This window comes from Eptatretus burgeri, chromosome 4 (genome assembly GCF_056783735.1).
Source record: "Eptatretus burgeri isolate ZD-2024b chromosome 4, Ebu_testis_v1, whole genome shotgun sequence".
Classification (NCBI taxonomy): domain Eukaryota; kingdom Metazoa; phylum Chordata; class Myxini; order Myxiniformes; family Myxinidae; genus Eptatretus; species Eptatretus burgeri.
Genome location: NC_140964.1, coordinates 81,977,936 through 81,989,647, shown reverse-complemented (window position 1 = coordinate 81,989,647; position 11,712 = coordinate 81,977,936). Strand labels below are relative to the sequence as shown.

The window sequence follows — 11,712 nt, the reverse complement described above, 5'->3', positions numbered from 1 at the left end:
ATAGCAGTAAGATATAGGAGGGATTGTAATCTTAAACAAGAGGGGGTGGGAGTGAGGGGTTCGGTGCAAAACCAGGCTCATGGGACATCTCTTGGCATTCTAATTGATTAATGTCAAGCGTCGTGTTTATATTCACCAAGCGCAGCATGAATATGGGGATCTTGCTTTTATAAAACATATCCACATGTGGGCCATCCACTCCACTTGCACGTTACAACCATCACCTTAAGGGAAGTGTCCTTGACGTCAATTGTCTCTTTCCCCAGGAAGGAGGGGGACACACAGACAAATGTACCACGTAATTCATCTAAATGTATGCGTGAGGTCTTGAGGGCACCGGTGCCAGCTCTGAATACGACGACACTGCTCTATCGTGCAGAGACATGGACACTTGGTAGCACAATGGGAAGCAGACTGGAGATTTTAAGATGTGGGTTTATAAACGGATACTTAGAATGTCCTAATCTCAGAAAAAAAGCAAATTAAGAAGTGGAAAGGACACATATGCAGAACAAAAGATTGTTAGGTTCCATCAAGAAAAGAAAGGTACATTATCTTGATCATATTCTTTATCATGACTGTTTAGAGAGAGAAAACTGTTGGAAGGCAGGAACGAAAGCATTGGAGCTAAAGATCAAGAATCACTTGGATGGCCAATAAAGCGGTGATTGGACTGAGTTATGTAGAATATGTTTGATGCTCACGGCCCGACGAACAACTTCAAGATACGTGGCAGCCAACCTGGATAGAGAGAACATTTGCCATGACCTCAGTTCCATTCTGAACCATTACCTGGTATTTAGTTTTAAAGACAGGATTAAAAATGCAAAAACAGTTTGTTGCATCAACATAGTACTTCATAAAATTGACATCAGCACAGGGATGTACAACATTTTTTTTAAAAATCGCTCCACTTTACGTCGTGACAGCCAACTTCATAAAATTATATTTTGAGAAAGATGTTATGATTTTTCTTAAAAATTTTGCAACTTGCAACTTGTTCTTCTTGGAGAATTTAGAGCTGTTGGTCATCAGGAAAAAGCACCTCACTTCTGCTCTTTCTACCATGTCTCAAAATTAGTTGAAATATGCTTGATTATAAAAAATATATATATTCAGGACTCATTGGTGTTGCAAATCTCACAAAAGTCAGGGAATTATGCTTCACTTTTTGGGGATTTATTGCCTGTTACAATGACCTAATGTATCCAAAGTAGTGTGTAGTTTTTTTATGTACTGCCATTGTTTTGCTGAAATTTATATTGGTAAGTCCGATATTTTAATTTTCAAAGTTAATTTACTGCATGGGGAAGAGTTGGACAGAGGAGACAGGCGGGGGAGATGGCCAGGAGCGTTCGGGATGAATATTTCATTCCAAAGCACATGTCAGCAATGCGACTTCTAAAGGTGCGGTACACCTGTTTAATATTTATTCTTATAACATTTTATCAACCCGTAAACTCCATTATCAGACCGTAAATCCCATCACTGGTCATGCCAGCGATGAAGGTCCAAGCACATGTTTATTTATTTAGTTGACCTACAACATGGCTCGCTAATCGATGGGCTGTTTGGATATTTTGCGCAAATCGAATGTTGTTCACAACGTTGATTAAACTACTTTATTTCCCTTTGGGCTGCAATTAATAGATAAATAGTAATCAATGAAAGAACCACCAGCACCGTTTTGAATTCCATTTTCTTTTATCGACCAATTTGCTTTGTTGATCACAGCTTAATAGCCGTGTGCTCTTGAAATCTATCGGTTTATGCACATCGTTCGTCACCTTTAATAGTGATTGTGGAAAGGGAATAGAAACAACTTTGGAGTAAACATGTTTCCCGATTTTGGTGACGCGAACATGTCTATAATGATGACAATAAATGTCGAACTCCAGGTACAACGGTCTAATGTATGCCTTATTTCATGGCAAATCTGATAATTTGGTGGCGATGAGACCTAACTTTGTAAGTCTTCATCAACATGCATTTGACTCAAATTGTTCCAATGATGAATCGTTTTACACGAAGGGCCTTTTCCAAGATTTCATTTTCAGCTTGTGACATCATCAGTGGCCAGAATGAACAACAGCCAATTGTTTCAGGTTTATTACCTCTGTCGCGAAGGTAAAGGTTGCGTTTCACCCTTATTTGTCTGTCATGTCTTTGAGCAGGATATCTCAACAAGTTGTGGACAGATTTGAACGAAATTTGCTGAACAGGTTGCGTGTGTGACAAGGACGAATTCATTTGATTTTGGTGACGATCCGAATCCTGATGTGAGAATTTGTTTTTTTTTCAACTGTTTTAAGTGATTCTTCACCATTGAGAGACAGGGCCAAAAACAATATATAGCACAATATCTTAAACAGTTATGGATGGATTTGGACAAAACCTGGTGGATAACAAGAACAAGCCAATTAGATCTTGGTTCAGGTACGGATGCAAATCCGGCCTATCAGTGGGATACAAAATCTAAATGGTTCAGCCTGGCGGTGGTATGCGCTCTACTGAGTGCCATTCTCGTGTTTTTTAACAGTGATCTGAGGCTCAATGAGGAACTTTGTTTATATATCCCATGCAGGGCAAGGATATTGGCGAAATCGGTGTACTTTGATGTAAATTGCAACTATATTTGTGGATAATGGAGAAATTGCACAGTACACGTGTTTTGAACCGAATATTACAGCAATGTGAGTTAAGTGCTCAGATGGGAATGCCAAATGTGCTTGCTGTGAAATACTCTTGTTCACACTGGAGACATCGGCTAATGCACATTCTTCTGGAAGCATTTTGCTGCCTTTTAGTGAATAGGTAAACTGACACGAAACTAAATTTATTTGATTTAGAAATGCCAAATATATTCATATTCATGATGTATTATTCACTGCAAAGTTATCTTCTTGTGCCTTTTTGTAATGAGCAATTTAATTACAGTTGGTAACCAAAGGCACCAAGTTTGGGGGGGGGGTTATTGTTCTTTTGTTTTCATCATCAGGGCCACCGTGATGACCATAGCTTATTGAGAAAACTTGCTTGTTTGGTATTGTGACTCTCCCTGGAGTTTGACCAGCTGAGTGTGCATGGCAGGGAGGTGATGAGGGCGATGCCACCGAAGACGACTTGTGCGAATCAGAACCAACATCATGGGAGTCAGAAGACAAAGCTGGAAGCGAAGCAATTTCCAAACTGCGAGCACGCAAGCACGCATTGACGCGCAAGGTGGCTGCTCAAGAGCGCCGACGAGAGCATGTGCAGGTGAGTCGAATGATTTTGGGATGCTTCAAGCAGCTCGAGGGTTTCATCTCCACGTTCTTTTGTGCATGTGTCAGTTGTTTCCAACACATGGTGCCACTCGAAGCTTTGAGTTTGCAGGCAACTTCTCTAACATATTCCATGATCATCATTTGCTTGGCAAAGCCAGTTGGTCCAGCTTTTTCACTCCTTTGTGTCATTTAAAAGAAAATGTTAGCCAAGGGGTTGCCTGTGGAGCTGGCGATTTGCTCTCTTTATTTTGTTTTAAATATGCTAGAGTGGTCCAACAGAATGTGACCACAACTCTCTGCCACTCCAGAGTCGGACCGCATCGCATACTCTGTGGTTCGTTATCTTGCACACAGCTGTGGTTGTGATTTCCTCTTTGGGCTGCAATTCCTGCTTACTGACTTTTCACCAAGCATTCGGCATAGAATGTACCTGTTCCTGAGGTCAAACCCACAACTTGCTCATTGCTTCCTGAGACTAAACTGAACAAGCATTGTAACGTATGCTCATTGTATTAAGGACCATGGTGCAGTCAGCGTGAAGTATTTGTGTATGTATTTTGCCAAAAAGTCGTCGACATTTGGTGTTACAACATCTGGTGGGTGAGGAAAGGCAAGGAAGGATGCATTTGCCAGGACCATATAACGACTCGGTCGGTGCTGGATGTGCTGAGCAGGTGTTGGGTTCAAGGACCGACGGCATGCTGTTGGTTGTTTGCGTCCGACTGTCTGCCTATCGACACTGTTTACACATTCCTCCCCCTGCTTTTCCTTTGCTGCCAAGTACTAGCTCTAGACCAACTGCTTCCACCACCTTTTCTTTGGCCGTTTTTGTTCGGGATGTTGTCTCAGCTGAACTTGTCATTGCTTGTATCAACAGCACCAAGTTTGTTTTAGAGTTGTGGTGGTAGTCATGATTGTTTTGTCATAACGTAACTTGTTGCATCCTTGCGGGCATGGTGTTTGATGTGTTTAATCAGCACGTGTATATCATGTTGATGAGAATCTTCAGTGATTAAAATTGCAGCCTTTCAATTTCTTTTTTTTCTCCTTATGAAAATGCTTGATGATATATGCCACTGTTTTATATTTGTAAGTATGAGGCTTAAGTTGAATGTCTGCAAGTGAAAGCAGTTATTCCTTAGCTTAAAAAAACAACCCTTGGGCTTGGGAGGTTTTCAACCCAATGGCAGTTTTCCATTGCAGGTTCTGTCGACTTTAAGGAAGAGGTTGGCAGAATCAGGCCTCAGATTTCATCTTTATAATGATCACTAATGGAGTTTCCTCGATAAAATATATTCTTGCTTTCAATGAGCTATTTCTTTTGAGCCTACAATGGGAGAAGGGAACAGAAATATAAATATATATATATATATATATATATATATATATATATATATATATATATATATATATATATATACTAGTACGTGCCCGTAAAAAAAAAGAATAAAAAATAAATAAATAAATAAATAAATAAATATTCAAACCGCGAACAACAAACAACAACCACACAGGCCGTTTCTTCGCTCTCGCGTGCCCGTACGTGCGTGGCCCGGAAGTTCGCATATTATTCGCAGTTACGATTATTCGCAATTTAGTTTTAATACCCAATTATTCAATGAGCGCCAACATATTCTACCTTTTCGCAATGTCGTGGCAAGGAAAAAACAAAAAGATAAGAGAAGAGAGAGAGAAAAAAAAATTACTTCCTGGTTCGGAGCAGACCAGCACTCTGATGTTACCGAAATTTATGCACCGTCTCATATGAAAACGATCATAACTTGGGGCATTGTGTTTATCTATAAATGCGCAGAAGAAATCGAGAAATTATTAGAATACACGAAGTCATCACTCTCCTGAAGCCCGTACGTTGTAACCCGTAATGGGGAACGCTGCTGAGCTTCCCTTCCCCATCGGCCACGCCCACGCAACAACGTGTCTTGTCATTGGTTTGGTAAATAAATGGCCATAACTTGGGAAGCACTTGTCCGATTAATATCAAACCTTGAAAAGGCACATCCTCAGTCCCCAGCAATATACCTGGTAGTTTCAATCAGATCAGACCAGTGGTTGTCGAGAAACCGGTCACACACACACACACACACACACACACACACACACACACACACACACACACACACACACACACACACACACACACACACACACACACACACACACACACACACATTGCTGGAAATATATATATATATATATACATCCCTCACATATATATATATATATATATATATATATATATATATATATATATATATATATATATATATATATATATATATATATATATATATATATATATATATATACATACTTTGCAAGGCAACACAGGATCATCACATGTATGCTTTTGCTGTAGCTTTCATTTACTTTTCACGCCGTTTGTTGTGCCAGCCTAAATGTTGAACTTATTTTCTTGTTTGTATTTATTGCTGCCCATCGAGTTTCTGACACCACGATAGTTGGCTGAGTGTCGATTGGTCAAATGAGCAAGGGAAGGATATGGAGCAAGAGAGGCTCGGGTGGGATGTCAGAACGTGGGGAATGGAGAGCGAGACATGGGTAAATGGTCGACCACCCGTATAGGAGTGAGGGCAGGCGACAAGCCAGAGGAAGTTTGTGGGGGCGTGCTTCTCAGTGGACTTTACTTGTGTGAGGGATGTATGGAGGAGAAAGGGGTAAGGAGTTGATGTGGCAAGGGATAAAATTTGTAATGGAAGGATAGCTCTGTCTGCCAGGAAAACTTGAGGCCCGGCAAGACCCACCGGAAGGTGGTGGGGGAAAATGCTGGCAAGCAGCCTCGTCGTCTGTGCACACTTGATCATTCTGTCTGATATCAGGGCCCGCCGGGAGCCTTTTTGGCACTGCCCGGGATCATCGGGGTGTTGAGAGGGGTGGGGGAAGCAATCCGAGGCAGCAAGAGATGCTCGGGGAAGCAGATGGGGAAGGGAGGGAGTGAGGGAAAGTCATGGCAGAGGGAAAAGGAACTGGCAGTAGGTTTGGGGAGTGGTTGGGGGGAAGGAGGTGGGGGCATTTTGGCTTTGTGACTGAATGAGAAATCTGTCCTTCATGACAGAAAAATAGCCTCTGGGCGGGCAGGTGTAGCCTTGATGGAATTGTCTCGATTCAAATAACCCTCTGTGGATCCTTTTCTGAGCAAGTGAGCTCTGATAATTTCGACCAAAACGTGATGTCCATAATATCACCTGATTGTCTTCGATTCCACGTCAGCATGGGCAAATGTACCAGGATCCGGCCACCCTTTACACACATATGTATTCATTTTGCTCAGTGTGGCTTTCTTGCGCTGATTGACTCATGAGGGCATGCTGCATAAATTGTTAAGGCCAAACAGCGAGCCTCAGCCATTCTTGTCGAGAGAGAACACTCTTGCTTCCTTGCGCTTCACGTTCGTCCCTCCCCCCAATCCTTTCCTTCCAGCCTCTCGCAGCCTCTGGGTTTTGTTAATACTCTTCCAAGCGGAAATTTATTCGCTGGGCTCAAGATGAAATGCCGCAGCTAGGAAAGCTACGAAGCTTTCCTCACCATTGGGATGTTTAATAGGTCTTTCTTTTGCACTTTGATTTCACCAATTGTAATTTGATCGGTTTTCTGCCTTCAGTACTTGGAGAATTCTCCCAATAATTAAATTTTGCATGATTGAATTTTGGACGTCATGTCAAATGAGGCAGGTGAGGCCAGAGCCATTTTTGCCGTATGAACTCAAATGCGGGAGCAATCTAATCCTCGTGGAGTGCATCATCATGGAACATCACAGACTTTTAAGAAGTAGTGGATGAGTGCGGATTTCTTTACTTCCCCATCCCTTTTCCTCAATCCCCCACCCCCTCCACCCAATAGTGGATGTCCAGAGTTGAAACTGCAGATGCAGACGTAACAAGTAAGGCCAAAAAAACAAAACTGCATTTTTCAACAAACGACGACGGACTGCCTGCCTGGGGTGCGGCCGCCCCAGCTGTGTTTCACAATGAATACGCACGGAGTCTGCGTTGGTTTGTTTTTGTTTCGAGGATTTTTTGTTTATTCGTTTTTTTTCAGTGTTGAACAGTTGTTGTTCATTTGTTCTTTTTGTCCTGTTGCGATGCCCCCCCGACCCCCCTCATTCTCCTGTTTTTTGTTTGTTTGTTTTAAAACTTTTTATTTTTATTATTATTATTATTATTATTATTATTTTTGTCACTGACAACATGAATGTCTTTGTTTGCTTTGCTTCCCCTTTCCATCCTCCACTCTATTTAATCAGCTTCCAAAATCAAGTGAACAGAGATTTTAATATTTACCTGGCATCACCTATTGGACACCTTTGCCTCATTTCATGGAGGTCCTTCAGCTTTCTTTCCCATACTTTAACTGTAAGGTTCCTTTTACGCAACGATGCTAAACATCCAAATGTCATTTTACTTGTTACGTCTGTTTTTTTCATGGAATTGCAGTGCAACAGCCTGAGGCTTTCTCCAGGTGTTGTTTTGGACACGGTGTTTTCTGACACCACCTGGCCTGCAGACACCCATGAGTCAAACTCCAGCTTTCTCCAACCTCACCCCATCCTCCTCCCCTCCCCCTCATAGCATGTCAGTGTTACCTGCAGAGGAGCAAGAACTGTGTATTGGGAATGGTGAAAATGAGAAAGGGAGAGGGGTTTGAGAAGCATGCCCTTTTGTTCTTGAGTAAATGTGTTCCACTTCATATCAATTTCTATGATGCCGAGATGATCATTTCTTCCGAATCGATAACCCAACCTGTGCTAAGATAACCTCCCGCCAAACTCTGTCCTTCCTCCTTTTCCTTCTGTTCCATCATGGATGCCAATGCATGAGACCAATCTCATTGTCAGAAGAGTGAGAAGGAGGAGGTGGGGAAAGTGTTTGAGTAAGAGATTGAGCGTCCACATTGGGAGACCGTGGGGGCAAGAAGTATGCAAGAAGCCGGGCATGTATCCACGTGGGCACGTCTCGTAAATCTCGCGCTCGGCAGTGCGGGGCGGGAAGTCTGAGCACTGCACGCGGGTTTGCAGCTGCAGATGCGCACACGCACTTGGGTAAAAAAGCATGCAAGAATCCGCCTGAGTCAAGCGGGCCAAGGCCTTTGTTTGCTCATTTTACTCGGGTCTCTCAATTTCTTCATCGAGGCCTAGACAAGACTCGAGTTCACAGAGTTGCAAAACAGGAACCGCTGATCCTCGTGTCCAATTCCTGTTTGCAGCGCAGCTGGTGGAGAATTGGGTTATTAGCCTACTCTGAGAAACGATTGAAAATTAATATATTGCAGTTTGTACCGATAGGTGGTGTGCTCTCCTAACCGGAGGGACATTTAACCACAGCAACATCAATGTGATGTTGAAATGAATTGACCAAGGACCTCCCTTTCTCGGCTGCTTTCAGAATATTTTCAACAAAATCAACCATTAAAATCTGTTTCTAATTTATGCGAAGATGCAAGTGTACACAATAAGATTGTGCCACTGTTGTGGTGGCCTGCTTGTCATTGCATTTTTTAGGGATAACAAGTCGTGTGAGTGGAGATTTCTGCACATCTCCAATTCTTTGAGCAGACTCCTCATGCTCTCACTATGAAGTAACTCTTCCTAATGAAGACGAAGCACTGTGGGGGCTACTGCCCTGTCTCGAATAGTTTGAAAGATTTTTTTTTTCTTTCCATTTCTTTGATTTCTTTTTCTTTTTTTTCTTTTTGTCGAGCAAGATAAAAAGTCATCATTTTGCCTTGCATGGTTCACCGTCTTCCCCACCCACTCTAGCCTCCCACCCTCCTCTTTTAAAGATTTTTTTTTTGAAGACCGTCTCTGCCATTTCAAAGTGACATCTTGGGAGAGTAATCCGTGCATGCATTAGGCAGCTTTATCAACCCGATAACTCTCTTCGTATCGGCAAGTGGTTGGTGGTTGTTTGATGTGTCGGTCCAAAATTGCTTGTTAGCCGCCGGTAAGAAGTGGTCGATTTATGGACGGAGAATGCCACTGCCTGCCGGATGGACTTTCCTTGTCATGTTGTGTACACATTTCATTCTTAACATGTACATTGCCACCTTTGTTCTTGTCGATGTATTCTGAATGTAAAAGAAGACGCTTCGACTCCAGTGCTCAGCATCGGACTGTTCCGTGGCAAGATAAACTAATGATATTGTCAGAGCAATTGCCAGGCTGAAACGCCGCTATTCCTGCTTGAATTCTATTCACGTTTCTCAAACTGCTGCGGTACCGCAAGTGTCCACCGAGCTGATTGACAACAGCCGCAAGCCGGCTGCTTATCGGTTTGGAATCGCAGTTGCCTCCTGTGTCTGCCCACACGAAGATGTACACAGCGATTGATCGAGCGTTCTTGCCACGTGGTCATGGGGCACTGAAGCTGCGCAGTGCCTCGGCTAAAATGCAATGTGACCTTTGGCCTCATGACCATGTGGTCGTCCGCAACTACTTCACTTGCTTTCTCTTTCCATTTCCTGTCGATGCCATGTCTCTCGAATTCCGCACCCCCACCCGATGGCCGGGCGTACAGCCAGCCCACATGGTTGCCAGGTTCTGCCGCCATTGTCATTCAGGTTTTTTTTTTCTTTTTTTTCTTTTTCTTGCATTCTGGCATCGCTTTGTGCAACACATTGCCTCCGATGATGTGCCAAATCCCCGAAGCCAATACAGCCTGCACCGCAAACAATGGGGGAAAATGTGGCAATTCGAGTTGCAACCACCTTATGTTTTTTATGGGCAAATGCATTTGTTATTATTATGTGTGGTTTTGTTGTGAAGAAGGAAAATTAATTATGAAAAAGTCTCAAAAAAAAAAAAATTAACTCGCTAACTTGCACGTGTTTACTTCTCTGTGTTTCCTGTGGCCGGATTGACCCTCCAGGCCGTGTTGGAGTGCGAACAGGCCTCATCTCGACAGATCCAGCTTGAGATTCATCCCACCTTCCTTGTTCCTGATACCAATGCCTTTGTTGACCACCTTCCTGCACTCGCTCGTTTGCTCAGCTCGCAGCAATATATTCTCATTGTCCCTCTCGTTGGTACGGTACCAGTTAGAAACAACTCTCACACACCCTTAAAATAATTTATTGTAGCAGTTTTCCTTGGTAGGTTAAGGATAAAATACTCACCAATTAATTCTTTTTCATGGATGATATGTTTGTTGAGGTTTTTTTTTTATATATTTTTAATTTTTTTACAAAACATTTTATTAGCCTTGAATGATCATTTTTGGCTCACCTGGAATATAGTTCAGGTGAGGTATTTGCATCGCGTGGTGTCAGTCATGTGAACTCTCGGATTTTCTCAGAAACCACGCACAATTTCGATGAAACTTGACCACAACCTTCATCACCTGTGATGAAGCAAAGTTTGTTCACAGCATTAAAGAAAAAAATCAAGGTGGAAAGGGTCTGGGGGGGGGGGGTCAAAATGGGTCTTGGTTTAACTCCCAAAATAGGTATTTGCTTTCTTCTCCTCAACTACACACATGATTTTGATGAAACTTCAGCACAACCTTCATTCCCCGTGATGTACTAAAAATTTGTTCATGGCATTAAAAAAAAATCAGGGTCTAAGGGGATCTACGGAGGGAGGAGGGGGGGGGGGTCAAATTGGATCCAGGTTTGATCCCCCCAAAATAGGTTTGTTTTCTTCTCTGAAACTACACTCATGATTTCAATGAAACAACACTCGTGAGACCACAACCTCCATCACCATGATGCTAAAACCAAATCCTATTTTCACCAAACTTTGCACAACTTCTGAGGACCAAGCCCTCCTGATGCCTTGCAAATCCCACCAAAAAGTTACATATTAAGCCGGTCAACATCGCTACTTTTGACTTCTCAAAAAGAATTCACCCGATTTAGATGAAACTCGGTCGGAATCATCCCTGCGCAGTGCTTTTACAAGTTTGTTCAAACCATTGGCTAATTTACGAATTTTGAGGGTCATCCATACCTACCCATGGTTTCCTGGTTATACCAGGTGAGCGCAGAGCCATTGCCCCTATTTCCAGCTTATCTGGAATTCGAATGCCATATATAATTGTCGTCGTGCACCATCTGTCCGTCCGTCTCTTATTTCGATTTCTCCGGCCAAGCTGCTGGTGACGATCCGGTTGAAATTTGGCAGCAACCTTCCGCTCCTGACTGGTAACAGGGATTACAAAGGTAGTTCCGGTCACATGACTTGAAATAAGTCAAAATGGTGGACTTGGTAAATTCCTTCAAAAATCTTCTTCTCCAGACCCACCAGTCAGAATGCTACCAAACTTGGGTTACAACGTTTGGCCAGGGCCCAGATAAGCTACAGGTCCAGTGGTCCAAAGGCCAGGGCCCAGATAAACTACAGGTCCAGTGGTCCAAAAGCCAGGGCCCAGATAAGCTTTAGGTCCAGTGGTCCAATTTTTATTGCTCTTTGAGT

The 11,712-nt window shown here is 42.8% G+C and overlaps 1 protein-coding gene across 3 annotated transcripts in view; it reads left to right on the top strand.

The window, feature by feature from the left end:
- SMG6 (SMG6 nonsense mediated mRNA decay factor) overlaps nucleotides 1-11,712 on the top strand; it is a 248,513-nt gene that overhangs the window by 225,994 nt on the left and 10,807 nt on the right. For all 3 annotated transcript variants that reach the window (XM_085879008.1, XM_085879010.1, XM_085879007.1), the window contains 2 exons: nucleotides 3,091-3,258; nucleotides 10,169-10,325. In XM_085879008.1, the coding sequence (XP_085735134.1) occupies nucleotides 3,091-3,258; nucleotides 10,169-10,325 (325 nt within the window). The remainder of the gene's footprint in view (nucleotides 1-3,090; nucleotides 3,259-10,168; nucleotides 10,326-11,712) is intronic.